This window comes from Mus musculus, chromosome 15 (assembly GCF_000001635.26).
Source record: "Mus musculus strain C57BL/6J chromosome 15, GRCm38.p6 C57BL/6J".
NCBI lineage: Eukaryota > Metazoa > Chordata > Mammalia > Rodentia > Muridae > Mus > Mus musculus.
This window is the reverse complement of record NC_000081.6, coordinates 54,408,817-54,430,295: the sequence shown is the minus strand read 5'-3', so window position 1 is coordinate 54,430,295 and position 21,479 is coordinate 54,408,817. Positions and strand designations below refer to the sequence as shown.

General features: G+C 37.6%; 1 protein-coding gene across 3 annotated transcripts in view; it reads right to left on the bottom strand.

Annotated features, from left to right (window-relative positions):
- Colec10 (collectin sub-family member 10) overlaps positions 1–19,522 on the bottom strand; it is a 55,587-nt gene extending 36,065 nt beyond the window's left edge. Inside the window, exons 1-2 of one of the 3 annotated variants that reach the window (XM_011245615.1) lie at positions 19,371–19,458; positions 7,148–7,337 (exon numbers count right to left, since the gene is read on the bottom strand). Coding sequence is in view for 1 of the 3 variants with exons in the window: in NM_173422.3 (NP_775598.2) it covers positions 19,371–19,518 (148 nt within the window). In the remaining 2 variants the exon portion in view is untranslated. Of the gene's footprint in view, positions 1–7,147; positions 7,338–7,507; positions 7,525–19,370 lie in introns of those variants that run through there. The other 2 variants (XM_011245616.2, NM_173422.3) reach the window with 2 other exon arrangements.
- Between the last annotated feature and the right edge of the window lie 1,957 nt (positions 19,523–21,479).

The following is a 21,479-nucleotide window of genomic DNA, read 5'->3' as shown; positions in this document are numbered from 1 at the left end:
GTTTCCGGTAGTCTATGTCTTAAAGACTTGAGAGGTAGTGAAACCTTTAGCAGTTGGGACATAGCATTGAGTCCCTTGGTCATAGGTAACATTCCCTTGCATGAGATTTAAGAATCCAGTCCCTCTCTTCTGCTTCTTTTCCATGCACTAAGCAGTTTGTTTTTTCATGACCTCTGCCATTGCCATGTTTGCCACCACTTATAGCCAAAAAGTAATGGTTTTGCTCTAATACCAAGCATTAAAGTAAACCTTTTTACATGTTAGTTATATCAGACATTCTCTTACAGTTATGGAAAGTTGATTCTTCCAGGCTTACAGTACAAAACAACCAGTTGCATCTTAATTAACTGCGACTCTTGTCTTTAAGTAGGAGGTTGTTCCATGGAGGATCTTACAAGATAGATTGCAATGCTTTAAGAAGATGTGACTTTGTATTATCAACTCATGCAAAGTTTAAGCATGGAAAATGATAAATTCAAATTATCGATGAGCTCTGAAATGTCAATTTACAAACTTAGGTATCTGGGAAGAACAGAGCCATGCTAGATCCACATGCTTGAGCAATTTGCTCTCCTCTTGGCTTTGTTTTCCTCTCCTCTATAATTGGATTGAAGATCCATTGAAGATGCCTGGTATCTTGCAGAATTGAATATTTAACCAATTTTTAACTTTCTATGTAAAAATAAATAAGCACATTTATCTTAAAAAAGATGTAATTTGTTAAGGGCTTTGGGAAAAAGTGCTTGGATACTAATTCAAATCTGTACATATGAATGTACATTTATGTATACCCTGGATATACATGTATGAGATAGGCTCAAACTTTAAATTTCCCAAATAAAAGCTCTTTAATAACATGTTAAATAATGTATAGTTCCATTTCATTAAATCATTACATTTAATAAAAAATTGAATGATAATAATTTTAATACATAATGTGTTAAATTATTTAATCAATTATTTAAATTTAAATTAAATTTTATACTAAACAATTAACTTCTATTCTTCAGAATTATTGAGAATGGAACTATTTGAAGCTTATGTGAGATTATGGATGGTCAATTTCATACTGGAATCCTTGGATCGAATGTGTTCCATTTATAAATATTATATATATACTAAATAGTAATCCATTGATTTTACTCTTGGTATATTTTTTTTCTGGGATGTGACCCTATAAGGAACCACAAATTTCAATTTAAGGATTTTAATTAGAACTTCCATAATCTATAGGAGAATCAATCTGTCTTTAGTTGTTTCAGACAAGATGCTGAATATATCTTAACAGCACAAGAAAGAACAAGCTTTACACAGTGGTAACTATAGAGGAGAAAAAAGCCAAGGCAAGAAATGTGAGCCCAGAACAAGTTGGTCAAGCATGAGGCTCTAGTATGGCTCCATTGCTTCCTGATACAGAAATCTGTTAAATTGGCATTCTGTCTTCTGTTTGTTGTTTTGGCTTGTGTTGGATTCTTTCACTTGCTAATACAAGTTTCTCAATAATTTAATTACCAGATGATGATTAAGACAACAACATCCTTATCCATGGCAAGGGCACAGCCTCAAGAAGCCAAAAATCAGTATAACAAATGCTAAAAGAATCTGTTACAGGAGCAGAAAAAGAGCCATCTGCATCTATCTGCCCACATCCTCAGCTCTCCCTTGCTTTTGTTAAAAAAAATGTAGACTCTCTGAGAGGGATTCAATAGAATATATTCACATGTAAGGTAGGTGCACAAAAATGAGACAATGTATAGTTTTGTTAGTATATTATACCAAATGTGTTCTCAAACACTCTCACCAATAAGAGCTCATGTGAAATTTTATATTCTGTTGGGTGGTGTGTTCCTGAAAGTTCTAGGTCACAAGCCTTCTAGGCACAAGCATGCCTATGTCAGGATTGTACTTTAGCACAGAGAATTAATGCTGCTCCCTGATGGGTACTCCTCCACCACCTCATAGCTTCCTACTATAAGGTGTCATCCCAATATTGGATAGATCTGAAGTGACATACTGTCTTCCTTGCATTCCTAGCACTTGGCACCAAGTCTGAGCCTGAGTCTGAATAGGTGCCTGTTCAATAAGTGGCCTTGAAATGAAAGGAGTGACATCCCTAAAGACAAGAGGGATAAATGTGAGCTTAATGACAATACAGTCAAATGAATTTGTGATTGATTGAAATGTCATTCCCCATAGTGGCTGATTAATGAATTGGCCTCAGTCTGTGGTACAACCTATAAAGCAATAAGGCAGCCTAGGCAAATACACAGAACAATACTCCTGCTACTGCCCTGCAGTGGTTTTGTTTCTTCCTCTAATTTATTTTCCCTCCCAATATTTCCATCATGCTTAAATGTCCCAGATTCAACAGTCAAGTGGTTTTGATAATTTATCTGCCTTCAGGCCCATCTTCATTCTTAGTTTTTCTCATTTTCTACCTTTCCTTTTATTCTCTTGTTCTTGTTATCTCTCTCTTACCTATCCTGTCTTCAGGCCCCAATTATTATCCATTTTATATAATTCCTAAATGGTCTTTGTGATGTTTAACTAATTGATGCATTCAATACAATTAGAACATTTTCTGTTCACCAAACCATTGCAATACAAGTTTACATGAATCTGAACTCTGTTTTATCAAACTATCTTGAAACAAATCTTAGAAATAATATTTGCACTGTTAATCCTTCATTCAAAATATTCTAGCAGTTTCTGTAGGGTAAGACCACACTTAGTCTAGTATATGACCTTTCAGATTGTCATTAAGGGAATTCTTACACCTTATTTTATGATGTTAACTTATAGAATCTCTTCTTGACCAAGTTGTTTCCTGTTCATCAAAATGCCCTTAAGTTCTTGCTGTCACTGAATGGCACATACACATTCTTTCTGTGTGAATTTCGTTCACATAAAGAAGAAAACAAAAGTCATACATAACAACCTGGTGAGAGTTTAAAGTAAATATACATAAATTTATGATAATTATAAACAAATAAATGGCAAAAGAAAAGGTGAATACTTGATATAAGAAATAAATAATTATCATAATATTCAAAGAACTTAGAAAAATTCCTTTTCAGAAAGAGCAATGAATGGTTTTAGAAGATTATGCAAAGGTTTAAATAACAAACACTTGATGAAAAATAAATCCAACACACACATATGTATGTATGTATGTATATATGTGTGTGTATATATGTCATATATCATATGCCATATGTCATATCAATATCATATATTATATGTTCCTCTATACATATCTATGCTATATTTTATAGGAGATCCAAAGAAGACATAAATGAAGAGTGTGGAAGTTTCTCTTTCATGATTCTTGACAACAGAAGTATATCTAGAGAATAATCTGGAAGTTAGATTAAAGTGCATGTAATAAAGAACTAAAAAAGTCTACAGGACTGCAGCCCTGGCTGCTCTGGAGGCTGATAGGGAAAGATGTAAAATTTAAAGTCTGCTTAGGTTGCATAATGAATTAAAGGTTAGTATGAACAACTTAATAAGCCCTGTAATGCACAGGCCAGAAAGACAGCTCCCTGAGTTAAGACACCTGCTGCTAACCTTGAGGATCCAAGTTCCATCCCGGGAACCCATAGTGTGAAAAGAGAGAGCCAGCTGAATTCTGAAAGGTATCATTTGACCTCCACACATGGCATGGATAGACAGACAGACAGATAGATAGATGTATTATAAATAGTCTTTTAAATTAAAAAAGAGAGCTGGATATACAGTTGAATAGTATTTTACATGCCTACCATGGGTAGTATAGTAGGTTGAGTCCCTAGTATTGAAAAAGAAAAAATTGAAATAGAAAAATATGACACCCTAGTTTACTTCAAGGAATTTCTTTCATGGACATAATTAAATATACATACAAGAATGTTTGGAGAAACAAACAAACAAACAAACAACCCCAGAAACTGTAAACACCTGAAGGTTGTCATTATGACATTGATTGAAACAATGATTGATATTATATTCCAGTGATTACAATTATATTCAAATACAAAACAGTATTATGCTTATAGTAAATATAATGGGTTAGAAAGGGTGATCTTTATTATAGCATTATGCCTACTAGGGTGTACATAGTATGGCACTATGACCATATAATTGGTCAAAAACAGGCCTTAACAAATATAAGAAGATTGAAACATTTCTATGTATCCTGTCAGATCTCCTCGGACTAAGGATAGTCTTCTATAATAACAAAAATAATTGAAAGAGATTAAAGACTTTTTAGAATTTAATGAAAATGAAGGCACACCATACCCAAATTTATGGGACATAATGAAAGCCGTGCTAAGAGGAAAACTTATAGCTCTGAGTGGCTGCACAAAGAAACTGGAGAGAGCATACACTAGCAGCTTGACAGCACACTTGAAAGCTCTAGAACAAAAAGAAGCAAATACAGCAAAGTGGAGTAGACAGCAGGAAATAATCAAACTCAGGGTTGAAATCAACCAAACAGAAACAAAAAGAACTATATAAAGAATCAACAAAACCAGGATCTGGCTCTTTGAGAAAATCAACAAGATAGATAAATCCTTAGCCAGACTAACAAATAATATAAAATACCTTGGTGTGACTCTAACTAAGCAAGTGAAATATCTGTATGACAAGATCTTCAAGTCTCTAAAGAAAGAAATCTAAGAAGACCTCAGAAGACGGAAAGATCTCCTATGCTCATAGATTGGCAGGATTAATATAGTAAAAATGGCTATCTTGCCAAAAACAATCTACAGATTCAAAGCAATCCCCATCAAAATTCCAACTCATTTTTTTCATAGTTAGAAAGAGCAATTTGCATATTCATTTGGAATAACAAAAAAAAAAAAACCCAGAATAGCAAAAATTATTCTCAACCATAAAAGAACTTCTAGGGGAATCACCATCCCTGACCGCAAGTTGTATTACAGAGCAATAGTGATAAAAATGTACGTGTGCTATTGGTACAGAGACAGGGAGGTAGATCAATGCAATAGAATTGAAGACCCAGAAATGAACCCACATACTTATGGTCACTTGATTTTTGACGAAGGAGTTAAAACCATCTAGTGGGGAAAAAAAGACAGCATTTCAACAAATGGTGTTGCTTCAACTGGTGGTCAGCATGTAGAAGAATACATGTCGATACAGTCTTATCTCCTTGTGCAAAGCTCAAGTCCAAATGGACCAAGGACCTCCACATAAAAGCAGATATACTGAAACTAATAGAAGAGAAAGTTGGGAAAAGCCTCAAACACATGGGCACAGGGGAAAATTGCCTAAACAGAAAGAACATCAATGGTTTATGCTCTAAGATTAAGAATTGGCAAATGGGCCCTGGAGCTCTTGACTCTAGCTGCATATGTATCAAAAGATGGCCTAGTCGGCCATCACTGGAAAGAGAGGCCCATCGGACACGCAAACTTTATATGCCCCAGTACAGGGGAACGCCAGGGCCAAAAAGGGGGAGTGGGTGGGTAGGGGAGTGGGGGTGGGTGGGTATGGGGGACTTTTGGTATAGCATTGGAAATGTAAATGAGCTAAATACCTAATAAAAAATGGAAAAAAAAAGAATTGGCAAATGGGACCTCATAAAGTTGCAAAGCTTCTGTAAGGCAAAGGACACTGTCAATAGGACAAAATGGCAACCAGCAGATTGGGAAAAGATCTTTACCAACCCTACATCTGATATAGAGCTAATATCCAACATATACAAAGAACTCAAGAAGTTAGACTCCAGAGAAACAAATAACCCTATTAAAAAATTGGGTACAGAGCTAAACAAAGAATTCATTCCTTCAGCTCCAAACCTCTCCTTGGGACTAAACCACCAATCAAAGAAAACACATGCTGGGACTAGTGGCTTTAGTTGCATATGTAGCAGAGGATAGCCTAGTCAGTCATAAATGGGAGGAGAGGCCCTAGGTCCTGTGAAGATACTATGCCCCAGTATATGAGAATGCCAGGGCTAGGAATGGGAGTGGATGGATTGGGGAGCAGGGGGAGAGGGGAGGGGATAGGGGATTTTCGGAGGGGAAATTAGGAAAGGGGATCACATTTGAAATGTAAATAATGAAAATATCTAATGAAAAAGAACACTGATATAAAATTTAAAAAACGCAATCTATAAATTCTGTCTTAAGTCCTTCATTATCCAAGTTTGTTGACAACATCTTTTCCTTGGTAATGGACCATCTGGTTCCTGCTACTACTTTCTAATTGATGCCTTGACATATTATTTAAGCAATGCATTCTTACTTAACTTCATATTAATTTCCACTACTTAATTTGACTAGGCATTTTCTTGTGAAACACTTGGATATCAAGTGTCATTAACAGTGTCAATTTCACTTTTGCATTTATTGAGCAGATATCTGTTGTATTTGTGCTTGGTTGGCTATCCAGCTCTATGTTGAGCTCAAAGGAATTGAACATTGTATTTTGAAAACCTGATCTGTGCCTAAGATTTTGGTGGAGAATCTCTAAACAATATCGTTTAATGTTGTCGAACAAGTGAACCTATGTAAAGATCAATGACTCTGGAGCTAGGACCCTATCCCATACATCTATGAGACATCACAGATGAATTCAGTGTATTTGGTTTCCTTTTCAAGGCCCCCTCCTTACCCTGTACTTGTATTCACTCCTAGAACCAGGAGAACATTGGGGAATATGCAGTGATAGGATGGATTGGGGTGACTCAGTAGATAGGCACAGAGACTCTGTAATTCTGGACATTATCTGTACATGCACTCACGTGTTCTGAATTAAAATATTAGAAAGTCAGGAATAAACAACAACAGGAATATGCATGCTCACGTAGTATGGACAATAGTATCACAATGGCATTTTTTCTCACCTCTTAAAGACAAGGTAAAAAAAAACTATAAAAATTATCAAACTGGGAGTTCATTTTTTTCCTATTTTACATTCTTTAAAAATGGATTTTTTTCCATACAATATATTCTGATTACAGTTCTCCTCCATTGACTCCTCTTGGGTCCTCTCCACCTTCCCACTCACCTAAATCCGCAACATTTCTGTCTCTCCTTAGAAAACCAACAGGTTACTGCAGCCAGGGATGCAGGTAGGCTAACTGCAGATCATCCCTCGTCCCTCCACTCCCTCCAACCCAATCCTCCAGTCTCACCTCCACTTCTAAAGCAGAATGCTTGCTGTGGTCTCCCCTTCTGCTCCGCCTACTTCCCCAGTGGAACACACAGAAGTTTCTCGCCAAAGCTTCATTTGCCACATTCATGGCTTCATGCAGGTAGGCTTTTTGTTTAACTTCATCTCTCCATCTATTCCTTCAACTCCATCCCTCATTCTGATCCCCAGCTCTGTATCAAAACACCAGTTGAAGATTCTCCTTTCAGACGCCATTTTCAGGGGACTAAGCAGAACCTGATGAAATGCACTGCTTTTCTCCTTTCTGTGGACCTTAGGCCCCTCCCCCAGCCCATCCCCAATACCTAAAAACACATTTACCTGGAAGCTTAAATGGTCATACCTATCAGGATTCCAGAACAATTTTCTTCTAGACAACACACAGCCACACCTCTCTCCTAAGAACCAGAGAGAACGAGAGAAATCAAGGAAAAAACACTGGAGAGAGAGAGAGAGAGAGAGAGAGAGAGAGAGAGAGAGAGAGAGAGAGAGAGAGAGAGAGAGATACCAGCACCTTGAATTATAATTGTCCTAAACCCAGATGACTAGATGCTAGCATAAAAGCACAATCAGTAACAGCTATGACATTATGTCTCTACTAGAGTCCAGCAACACTACAACTGTGGGACCTGACTACTGGAATATAGCTGAAGCACAAGAAAAAGACCTTAAAACAACCTTTATGAATATTGTAGAGGTTCGTAAAGAGGGAATGAATAAAACAGTCCCAGATGACTAGATGCTAGCATAAAAACACAATCAATAAGAGCTAGGGATATCATAGAAGTTCTAAAAGAGGAAATAAATAAAACAGTCTAAGATGTGTAAGAGAAAATTTAATCAACAAAGAAGAACCAAATTGTGGGAAATTCAGAAATGAAAAACTTAGGGACTCAAACAGGAACTTCTGAGGCAGGGTTCACCAAAAGAATATAAGAGATGGAAGAGGGAATCTCAGTCATTGAGGCCATGATAGGAGACATGGATCCCTTAGTCAGAGAATGTTAAATTTGAAAAATCCTGTTACATAACATGTAAGAAATCAAGGCACTATGAAAAGACCAAATCCAAGAATAATAGGTATAGAGGAAGGAGAAGAAACCTAGGTTAAAGGCAAAGAAAATTTTTGTTTTTGTTTTTGTTTTTGTTTTTGTTTGTTTGTTTTGTTTTTGGAGACAGGGTTTCTCTGTATAGCCCTGGCTGTCCTGGAACTCACTTTGTAGACCAGGCTGGCCTTGAACTCAGAAATCCGCCAGCCTCTGCCTCCTGAGTGCTGGGATTAAAGGTGTGTTCCACCACGCCTGGCCAAGAAAATATTTTTAACACAAACATAAAAGAACATTTCCTTGACTTAGAGAAGGAGGTACCTATCAAAATACAAGAAGGATACAGAACACCAAATTGGGATTAAAAAAAAAAGCAGTAACATAATAAATCGAACCAATAAATACACAGGACAAAGAAAGAATTCTAAAAGCTTCAAGGAAAAAAGGCCAAGTAACATATAAAAATGGACTCAGACTAGCACAAAATTCCTCAATTATAGAATGTAAAAATCAGAAAGAACTGGACACATGTTCTGTAGGACCATAAGGAAGCAAAGATGCCAGCCCAGTCTACTATACACAGCAAACCTTTCATTCACAACAGACAGAAAATAAGACATTCCATGATAAAACCAAATTTAAACAATATCTTTATATATAAATCCTGCCCTATAGAAGGCACTAGAAAGAAAACACCAAGCTAAAAATGTTAACTATACCCAAGAAACACAGATATTGAATAATCCCAAACCAGTAAATCAAAAGAGGGAAAACACATACACATACTACCACCACCACCACCAGCAGCAGCAGCAGCAGCAGTGCCACCACCACCACCACCACAACAACAACAAAAATAAGAGGAATCAACAAATCCTAATGTATCTCAACATCAGTGGATTCAAACCCCCCCCCCCCCAATAAAGAAGACAAACTGCCAGAATAGATCTAAAATCAGAATCTATTCTTCTGCTGTATCCAAGAAACACACCTTAAAAAAAAAATCAGGTATAGATACCACCTCAGAGTAAAATGATAGAAAAAAGTTATGTCAAACAAACAAACAAGCAAACAAACAAAAACCCAAACAACAACAAAAAGATCTATGGCCAGGTAGCTGAAGTGCAGAATATATCAGACTTTCAAAGAAGAGTTAATGCCAATATTTCCTACATTGTTTCACAAAATAGAGACAAGGAATATTGCCCAATTTGTTCTATGAGGCTACAGTTACCCTGATGCCCAAACCACATAAAATCCAGTAGAGAGAGAGAGAGAGAGAGAGAGAGAGAGAGAGAGAGAGAGAGAGAGAGAGAGAGACTTACAGAATTGCCAATTTTCTTTGTGAGCATGGATACAAAAATTCCCAACAAAATCCAAGAACATCCCCAAAAGATCATCCACTATGATCAAGGAGTAGGTTTCATCACAGAGATGCACGGATGCTTCAACATATGTAAATAGACAAATGTAATAAACCACATAAACAAAGGAAAGATAAAAACCACATGATTATTTTATTAGTTGAAGAAAAGGTATTTGACAAATCCTCCCCCCCCAAATTTTTTTTATGATAAAAGTCTCAGAGAGATTAGAGATACAAGGGACATACTTAAACACAATAAAGACAGTTTACAGAAAATACACAATCAACATCAACTTAAATGGAAAGTCAAACAAGTTCACTAAAGTTAGGAAAAGGAAAGGTTGTCTACCCTCTCTATATCCATTCAAGACCTAAAGTCTTAGCCAGAGCAATAAGTAAAGGAGATCAAGGGTATACAAATTGGAAAGGAAGAAGTCAAAGTATCTTTATTTGCAGGTGATATGATAGTACACACAAGTAAACTTAAATTGCTCAAGAAACATCTATAGCTGATTAAACACTTTCAGCAATGTAGCTGGATAAAAGTTTGAGGGCAAGGAGTTGGGAGTGGTGGGTGGGTAGGGGAAAACCCTCAGAGAAGAAGGAGGAGGGAGGATGGGATAGAAGTTTTGGGAGGGGAGGAGACTGGGCAAGGGGATAACATTTGAAATGTAAATAAAAAATATCCAATAAAAATTTTTAGCCCAGAAACTTAGGATACCCAAGATATAAGATATAATTTGCTAAACACATGAAATTCAAGAAGAACGAAGATCAAAGTGTGGACACTTTGCCCCTTCTTAGAAATGGGAACAAAACACCCATTGAAGGAGTTACAGAGACAAAATTTGGAGCTGTGACGAAAGGATGGACCATCTAGTGATTGCCATATGCAGGGATCCATCCCATAATCAGCTCCCAAACGCTGACACCATTACATACACTAGCAAGATTTCGCTGAAAGGACCCAGTTATAGCTCTCTCTTGTGAGACTATGCCGGGGCCTAGCAAACACAGAAGTGGATGATCACAGTCAGCTATTGGATGGGTCACACGGCCCCCAATGGAGGAACTAGAGAAATTACTCAAGGAGCTAAAGGGAACTGCAACCCTATAGGTGGAACAACATTATGAACTAACCAATACCTCGGAGCTCTTGACTCTAGCTGCATATGTATCAAAAGATGGCCTAGTCGGCCATCACTGCAAAGAGAGGCCCATTGGACTTGCAAACTGTATATGCCCCAGTACAGGGGAACCCCAGGGCCAAAACGGGGAATGGGTGGGTAGTGGATTGGGGGGGTGGGTATGGCGGACTTTTGGGATAGCATTGAAAATGTGAACGAGGAAAATACCTAATAAAAATAAAATTAAATTTAAAAAAAAGATATCAAACACTGGGGTAAAAAAAAATTTTTTTTTTAACTCAAAAAACTAGTAACCCTGTTATATGCAAATTACAAAAGATTGAAAAGGAAATCAAGGAAACAATAGTTCATAATTACCTCAAAAAAAAAAAAAAGCTATCCTGTGGTAACTCTTACCAAGCAAGTGAAAGGCTTGTATGATAAAAACTTTCAGACCTCAGAGAAAGAAATTGAAGAAGATCTCAGAAGGTTAAAAGATCTCCATGCTCATGCATGTGCAGGATTAACATAGTAAAAATGGCCATTGTATCAAAAGCAATCTACAGATGCAATGCAATCTCCATTGAAATTCAAACTCAATTCATCAGAAAAATGCAAAAACAAAACTACTTTGAGAATTTTCTTACATTAGTCAGATTGGCAAAGACCAACAAAACTAATGACAAATCACGCTGGTGAGGATGTGAAATACGAAGCCCACATCCATTGCTGGTGGGAGTTCGAACCTGTACAGCCTTAATGGAAACCAGTGTGGCAGTTCCTCAGAATGATGGGAATCTATCTACTTGAAGATCCAGCTATTCTACTCTTGGTCATAATCCCAAAGGATGCTTCATGCTACTCCAGAGGCACTTGCTTCCACTGCTGCTCTACTCATGATAGTCAGATATTGGAAACAACCTAGATGGCACTTGAACAGGAGAATGGATAAAGAAATATGTGGCACATTAACAAAAAGGAATATTACTCAGATGATGAAAGAAATGAAATCACAAAATTTGTAGTTAATTGGATGACACTAGAAAAAAATCATTCTGAGTGAGGTAACTCACATGCAGAAAGACAAATATGGTATTTGTTTGCTTAAATGTGGATATTAGCTTTTAAGTCTTCGATAAGCAAGCTACAATGGATGCTAATTTTAACCTGGAAAAGGGAATCCCATTTTAGGTATGCTGCAGTATATAGGAAAATGGTCCATGTTCCCTGCATCGTGACTTTCCTAGTTTCCTGGCAGTGGGTTGTTCCATGTGTTCAGCACTGGCTATGCCACACAATACTTGAAAGATGGCCTGCCTTGCTGTTGGAGGAATAAACTGAGCAATAAGATGACACTGGTAAATTAATATTTCCAGATGTCCATTTTCTGAGGGGACTTTCAGTGTAGTCTCCCACATATTGCTATGTCCATCTCACTCCATATTAAGTTTGAAGAGACATATGAGTCTCATATATTTCCTTGCCTTGTCCATAGGTGGCCCAGAATATGGTCCAATAACAAAGAGGTGACTTTAAGTTTATTCTCTGAATGATATTGTTTTTCCTAGATAGGGCTTCATTTTAGAACAGGGAAAGCATCACTATTGAAAATATTGTTTTACTTCATCAAATACTACTTCATACGATGTCAGCACTTTGGCTCACATCAAATAAATGAATCTAGAAGAGCTTGAATGCAAGGTGTAGTTGGTGTCACTTGGTCAACGAAGTTGGTATCAGTGGTTTATTCAGGCAGGGCTAGTTCTTCTGATGCGACACGATTCAATTAATAGATATGGTATCAGTGATGCATACACAAGCATGGTGGTTATGGTGTTAAGGAGAGAGAATAAGTCAGATTTTATTTCTCTTTAACACACTTGCCCATAGCAGTTCAGTGGAACCATAAGCAAAAGCAGTGCTTGAGTTTTCTTCCCTTTTAAACAAGGGCTGTGATCCCCATACATGTCAGCAGCGCTAAAAATAAAATAATGGATGAGCCCTGTTGTAAACTCTAAGTGATGTGCATATAATTTGCTAAAAAGATACAAGTATTGTCAAGTGGCAACAAGAGACCTGAAATGATGCTTACAGAGTTCTCAAATCAAGCACAATCATAGTAAATAACTCCCCAATATTAAATTATTTAGATGACATTTCACTTGACTATCTGGAGTTCAGAATTTTATTGCATGTATTTACAATCCAACGCTAAAAGAGCAAAGATAGCTATAAAATATAATTTAGAAGACCTTTATGATAGGATAGAAGATTGCAGATCAAATAATTTAATGCATAAAAGCAGGCAGACTCATTAGGGAATGAAATGGTATGAGCTGTGACTGTTGAGAAAAGCATTTTTAAAAAGTTGCCAGGTTGTACAAGTGAAGTTCCAAAGGCTAAATAGAGAACAAAAAGAGATATAACTTGTTGCCTGACCTATGCCTCCCAACAGTGGGTGGAGGAGAACAGAATATGTTGCCCAGGGTAGGCAGTAGCTGACATAATGCTTCCTGAAGAAGGAGGAGGTAGAGGAAAGAAAGAAAGAAGCAAGAAGCAAGAGGAAAGGAAGAGGAAAGGAAGAGGAAAGGAAGAGGAAAGGAAGAGGAAAGGAAGAGGAAAGGAAGAGGGAAGAGGGAAGAAGGAAGAAGGAAGAAGGAAGAAGAAGAAGAAGAAGAAGAAGAAGAAGAAGAAGAAGGAAGAAGGAAGGAAGAAGGGAGGAAGGAAGGAAGGAAGGAAGGAAGGAAAAGAGGAAAGAAAGAAAGAAAGAAAGAAAGAAAGAAAGAAAGAAAGAAAGAAAGAAAGAAAGAAAAAGAAAGAAAGAAAAGGAGGAGGAAGAGGAGGACAAGGATAAGGAGGTGGGGGGGGGGGGAAAGAGAAGTATATATACTAAGTCTTTCATGTGGCTCAACTCCTTCTTGCTCACAGTAACACCATGACATAGGTAGAGAATTCTCTTCCCACGTGGCAAGTGAGAAAAACCAGGCTTTGATATCATTTGCCCCAAAGCTCATTTAATCCCCATTAAAAGCCCACTATTCCAACTTTAGGAATAAATGATGTTAAGTCCAGGTGGAAAAGTAGAGAAAGGGAAATGCAAGTAAATGAAAACTGGGGTCTCGGAATTGTGTGCCCTGGAAAACTGAAGGTGAGTTTGAGGTGGGACTAGAAGCTAATATGAAGTTCCAAAAAGGGGCAAAAAGTTGTGATCTTCCCAGGGGAGGTGCATTTGTAAAGCCAATTTGTTAAGCCTATAAATGAATTTTTGAATGGAAGTGGAGAGAAAGCAAGTTTATGGTGACCAGTAAGAGCAACAGAAGGGGGCAGAAAAAATAATTATAACTGAGATGCATGCTAGAATTACCTTTGTTTTAAAATAAGCTTTTAATGGGTATGACACCCATCTCTCCCATTTACAGTTGAGGGCACCAAAAATTTTAGGCAGCAAGGCTAATTATATACATATATGTATACATATTATTATATATACATTTATAATATGTACATATATACACATATATTCATATATAACAGGTATCCATATATTACATATACACACATATATACTTATTGAAGATCTCAAATTTAAAATCATACACACATCTACATCTATATCTATAACTATATGTATATCTATATCTAATCTATATCTATCTATCCATACAAAGCCAACAAGTTTTATCAATATGCAAGAGCCTGTTGCTATGGTCTCAATCAGAGATTTGTACATACAGAAATAGTTACATAATAGAATTGGGGAGAGGTACAGAATAAGGATTATGCCTTTAATAAAATGTAACAAATAACTTTTAGGATCACTACCATTCACTGCCCCTGATTTACACTTTGATCAATGAGGGTTTTATACTTCCCCTCTTAACCTATCTTTGAAACATTATCTTGGCATCTACTCAAAAGGAAATGGGGGAGGGAAAATGGTCCCAAATACCCTCAATGTGGAATCTAAAAGTTAAAGAAACCAAACTACTTGCTTACATGCTCTGTAAAAATCACTTGCAAAGACCACGCAGCTTAACATGTAGAGATGACCTCATCAGTATGATCCTGTGTCATGCTACACATTGATCTCATAGACCTCTTTTTTTCTAATGCTATCTTGTCAATCCAAGCAACCACCACACACTGTGAGGTCATGGATAATGAAACAGGATGGGTGAAAAGGTCTAGGTTCTCGGCTCTACTTGGAACTTTTCCACCAACGCCCGTGAGACTGGCATGACATTAGTATGCCTCACTAGACTTCAAATTCACAAAACTGGGCTCAAACCAAATGATCATTGAGAGTTGCCTGGCAGGTGATATACGTCTAACCTAAGGAGGTGAGAGATTCAAATCTTCCTGGGCATATCCAATTTTTTATATGAGGACGTAACAAGAACCCTTCTTCTTCCTGGAGGTTGAGAATTATTTGGAGAAATAACCAAAATTGCATCAATTCTGCAATATAGAGCCACATTAAATACTAAAGAGGATGACCAAATATATGTCTCTTTTCCATGATTAATCAAATTTTCAGGAAAAGCTTATTCCTCCCCATGGGGGTGATCTTCACCCATCTTCCCTCACAGCATGGCCTCTCTTAGTGAAAAAAAATAGCTGTGACACACATATGCCATACATGTATTGCTTTGTGCATAGATATGTGTGCTCCTCTCCCCCTGTGTGAGTTTCACAGGGACCAACGAAAGTTTTAAGTAAAACTCAAATCAGGTAGCTTCTGGCTCCATACAGTACTCCATCACACTCAGCATGGTTTGAGGGCCATGGTCTGGCTAACTAGAGCATTCAGCAGGCTGACTGCAAAAGAGAATACAAATGGAGCTGTGGTGAACCCAAGTCTAACTTGCCCTTTCCCACTCAGTGGCATTACACTAGTGACTCTGTACCTCTGAGCTTCAGTTTCTTTATTTGGCCAATAGAAATTATATATCCTTTGCCAAGTTTATTGAGATAACTAAAGGGAACCATGCGGCAAAGTACGTACATAGTTTCAAATGACAATACTTTATTTAGCATGTGTTACTACAGTAAAATAATGCTTACTTCCAAATAAATGAAGCACCAGTTTTAATGATTAATGAGGATATATACGTTCTTTAAAGATACGTTAGTGTCCAATATCACCAACAGACTGAGGCGATTTGAGTTCAATGTCCTGTGACAATGAACAACCAGTTACTATCATCAGAAGGTAGCCAGTGGCTGTATTTTTAAGTGTGATATAGGACAACTACAAACTAAACTATATCATGGAATGACTAGACCTAGACAAGAGGCCAAGCAAATTCAAGAATAACTTTAGCTCTAACTGAACTTGGGAGCTCTACTTGGCTTTTCTAAAGATTATTTCCTCATACATATGCCTAGGATATTGATAATAGAGATGGGTAGTGTGAAAATTAAACAGGACAGTGTATTCAAAATCGACTTGCAGTTTGCCAAACATCTGCCAAATACCCCTTACTGATTTAAAAGTCTTTAAAGTTTTTATTAATTTTTTTCTCATCCATGTTGTTTACAACTAAAACCACTAGAGGTCAGACTTTCACATAAGTTGTAAAAAGAGACTGCAGTAGGAGGGATTAAAAAATATTTTCTGCAAAGCAGTATAAAATAAACATTTCAGGTATAGAAAGAAATATAACATTGGTGACTTTTAGCAATAAAGTCTTTGCAACTAGAATGCTTAACCCCCATATTGTTACTTGGTGCATGTGAGAGTCAGGCAAAAGAAAGAAAAGCCAAACTTGTTAAATATGCATTTGTGATATCTGTACAAGGTTAGTTTATGGTGATTCATATATCTTCAAAATAAGAAACATATATGATGAAGGCCAAGTTTTCAGGTGAAGAAGCTGAACCCTGAGAAGATCAAATAGAAACTAGTTATTTTCCTCTGGTAGGATGCAATTCAGAAATGATGCTAAAAAGAATGCCTGTCTATTGAACAGCATATTCTATAACTGGATAGTGCTTCATCTGCAGGTCTGAATAATTTATTTAGTTCCCACTCTCCCGAACAAATTTAGAGTTACATTCTTTTAATTGTCTGTTTCTCGGGGAACCTGGAAATTTCCGAGTACAGTATTGCTGTGCTGGTAAACACAGAAATGAGATGATTATCCATGGTGGAAAGATACTAAAGAAAAAAAATCCTATAACTTGGCCCCTTATAATGTCTCCTTGGCCATCAAGCTGTGATTCCCCCTTGCAAGGAGTGCAGTATTTAGACCTGCCTTCCTGGAGTCGGGGAGGCCTATTGTAGTTCTTACAAGGAATAAGAAGGTCCCATGTGTGTTCACCTCTAGTACTGTGCCTAGAACAGAGGAAAGGCATCAATACACATACAGAGGTTACTCCACTGTGAAGGCCGATACAAGTCAACTAGGAGCTCAGCCAGAGCTTGTAATCCATTTCCAAGCTTGCTACCTAGAGACAAGTCCTGAGATGAAATCTTTATCTTACCTCAAACCTGTGTTAGATAACATTTGGAGCCTAGAACTTGGGAAATATTCAGTGTGATCCGGAATCATGGAATCTCTTTACTGAGAAGGAAACATAGAACGCCTGTGGTGTGAAGACTACATGCTCCACTAGAGGAAACCATATCCGCATCTAGAAGATGTGAGACCATGAAACGCGGTGTTCTGAGGCACTGTCTCAGCTCCTCCTTCAAGGCACGCTTGTGGCTCTACCCTTCTGCACCAGCTTAGAATCTGTTCACAGTTCTCTCTGGGCTCAGCAAGATAGGCCAGCTTCCGAAGTTTAAAACGGTACTTGAATCTCTAATAAGATGACTCTACCTTTGCACTAGGTGAAGACATGACTAAAGAAGACTTATGGATGCTACTGGTTCTCAATAAACTCCACGCTAGGTTGAAGGGATAAAATGAAATAAAGTTGTTTAATTTTTTGGAAGGTAGATGCCTTGTTTTTTTTTTTTTCTCTTATAAAAACTTGCATTGCTTCTCATCAGGTAGATGAGGGTCATCCTCAACTTGAAATTCCCCTGCTTCAACCTCCTGAATGTTGTGGTACCTGGCTGATTTTGCAGAAATTTAAGATTTTTACTCCATATTGCATGTGGCCTTTGGAAAGCCAGAACTAATGAATGTTTTTCTTAAGCTCATTCGGCAGACTTGTTCCTGTCAGTACAATTTCTGTTGTCATCTGCTCTGCAGTATCATGCCCAGGTCCCAACTCAATACCCTCTCAGAAAACCTATGAAAAACAACTTATCTCTTTATTGCTTATGACACTAATATATTTAGTGTACTGCTGTGCCTAAGATGGGGACTTAAAATATACAGTCAATGTCTAGTAGTTGAATTGCAAAGGACATAGTTGTTGGATGGGAATGTGTTATGTTCAGGGTATTTAATTAATAGCTTTTTGTGCATTCTTATTCCATTGTAAAAATTGCAGCTTTTCTTCAAGGGGGAAAAAAACCATCAACTAGATTCTCTCAGTTGCACATTTGAGGAAGACTTTAACATCCAGTCTTCAGGACACCACAGGGAAAATGCAATTTCCTTGTATTCTGAGAAAGGTCCAGTAATAGACTTCAGTAAATACTATTTCTAACCAAAACTTTCCTCTCTGAACATTTGCCCTTACATTATTCATTTATTCACCACGGAAATGATTTGGAAGCCCCAAGGTCTCACTGTGACTCCCTCCGTTTATTTTATGGTATCAAAGGTTAGAAGCTGGATTGCAATCACAGGAGAAAATTAATTCAATGATTAAGAAAAATGCACTTTAAGCAATACACATTTAAATAACTGACAAGCATCGAGCCATGTTTCTTTCCTGCCTTTCTTCTTTTAAATCTTTTTTTTTTCTATTTGAGATTTTTTTAGCAGCTACAATTCTTCCTTCCAATAGCCTCAGGAAGCATAGCATGAATTACTAATAGAACAGAACCAATCTGCAGTGCAGTGACCACTTTCAGAACAAAAGGGTAAGAGCTGACACAAGGAAAACAGATTTATTTAACTGCATGCCCACCCCTCCACCCAAGGAAAAAATATCAACAACAGCTAGTGCTAGAAGGGGATTTGGACCTTAGACCTTGACTCTACTTGGGGAGGGGGGGAAGCAATATTTTACCATTCTCCACTGAAGGCAGTTGACCTCAGAGATTCCACTTTCAAATAAAAATATTCGTTTGTATTCTACTTTGGATCTTTAGTTAAAAATAATCTTCCACATTGGAACTTAGGAAACCATTAATTACAAAAGATATACTCTAGAAAAAAAAATTTGCCTCCTAGCTAAATTTCTCTTTAGAATCAATATGAGTGAGGAAAGAGAAGAAGGAAGGCAGCTCTAGAATAAAGGAAAGTGGTCTAACCAAAAGGTTATGAATCCTCACCCCCATCTAAACGCACTGGAAGAGGGTCTCAGGGTCCTCAGTGTTCGACATCACACTTTTATCCTAGGATTCCACCCTTTTCCACCTTCTCTAACTTACAATCCAGGGAAGCCTATAGGAAATAACTAATAGTCTACTGATTTGAAAAATAGACAGGAAATCAGAGGAAACTCAGAAGGAGGGGGAGAGAAGCCACACAGCAGCTAGGGTGGCTTTGAGGCGAGGAAATAGATCCATATATTGTATGAGATTTGAGGTTTCTTCCTCACCTTTAGGTCCTGGTGAAATGGTATGTGTGGCACAGACTTCTGCAGCTGATCGACTATCAACATCCAGACCCAGACTCTGAAAGTGCAAGAGAGCTAGCAGCAACAGCATGGATAGGTTGCTTCGAAGCAGGACTCTAAAGCCATTCATGACTGTGATTCTTCAACAGAGGGTCTCCAAGACACACGAAATAAACAGCATTATTTTTTTTTTAAAGTAAAACCTTCTGCTACAAACTAAAACAAGGAGGTATCTGGAAAGTACATTCCAGAAATGGCTGCAAAGGCAAGCAAGGAGGCATTCCCTTGGTTGTTTACTTTCTCAGGATCCCAAATGGACCATACATTGTCCAGACTGTTTCTTTTCCAATGACAACAGTTTATTGAAAATTATCTCTAAACTAAACACTCAGATATTCAGGTCAGTGCAAACCTCTCCATAAGCAGAGAGTACAGAGCTAACTGGTGCTTAGACCTCCAGCTGGCTCTGTAGTTTGCATTGAGTTGAATTCTGGGAGTGATGGGGAGGTTGTGACCTGAGATTTCTGCACATTTTGCAAGCATCAGGCATGGCTTTGAGTTTCTCATAATGGAGTGCTCGTGACTGAATGTGGCAGTTGATCACAGATGTTGTTAATAATTTCTATGACATACCTCTTTCTCTTGAGAGCATAAATTACCCTGAGAGTAAGCTCCAAATGAATGAATTTTTTTCTGTAAGTCAATCTGGTAATAAGAATGAAAGCTATTAAAAATGCATATAATTATGGTCTGGCACTTGTCCTTCTAGCACACTATCTCAAGGAAATAACATAAAATGAAGACAGCTTTATTTGGAAAATGGGACAAGATAGGAACAGATATGATTTGTCTCTCTCCACAATAATAGCTGACAAGTTATGGTAAAATACAAATATGTGCGTGTGATGTTTGTAGCAAGTTCTTTACTTAATTGTGGAGAAAGTGTCCAATTATATTTCTTAAATGACAGATGATTTTTATATAGACTGTATGGATTTGAGACAGACGGGTAGACATTATGGTGATCGAGGTCCCTGTATTTCTCTGTATATCTGTATTCTCATCTAACAGTGTGTTTCACTATGAACAGTCTAGATTTGATTGTAACTTATTAGAAAATTAGAATCAGTCATTTACATTGAAAAGACCTTTTCTATTCTTTTTAAAATTTGTGTTTCGCTGTATCTTTCCATGTCCCTACCCCTCACTTCCTTTCTAGCCCCTTTCCCTCTTCCCCATCTTCCTCCTCTTCTTCCCCCTCCTCTTCCTCCTCCTCCTTCCCCTGTGCGCTCTCTCTCTCTCTCTCTCTCTCTCTCTCTCTCTCTCTCTCTCTCTGCCCTGTGTGAAGAAGTCGACATTAGTTGTCAATCAAGTGCTCTCTACCTTATTTTCTGCTATAATGTCTTACTGTACCCAAAACTTGCCAACTTGGCTAGGGTGACCAGCCAGGACGTTCCTAGGGCCTCCTGTTTCCATATCAAGCACTGGGATTACAGGTACTGGGATGCCACTGTGTCCAGATTTTTTTTTTTTTAACATGGGTGACGGGTATCAAACTCAGGTACTCATGCTTTTATGGAAAACACTTTACCAACTGATTTATCTCCCTAGGCTCTTATATTCTTTATTATTGAGTTATTATATTAATAGATCTACTATATAGAATTGGATAAAAGGCATTCCAAAACCATTCCTTGGTTTGGAAATGAAATTCTTACAGGTACGACTGAGATAGTCCCTAAGAGACATCATTACAAGGAATAGCCAACCTAAGAAAAGAAAAACAAAAACCTGTATGTATGCCAGTATCTCAGTGCTGGCATAGCAGAGCACCTAAAATTGGGTGTTCAAGCAAAAGAAATTTACACTGAAGTGCTTTCTTGGTAAGAGGCGAACAATTCCTCACAGGAACAGCAGTAACAGTTGAGTGAACTGTTCGTTTCATAAAATACAGAGAAGAGGAAGGAAGGAACTGACATTGATGGAAGTCATTGTGTCTTATATATAATCATATATGATATTGTATATACAAGAGATGGACAATCTCGCTAGTACCTCCTTTCAGTCCCAGATACACTATGTGGAGTAAAT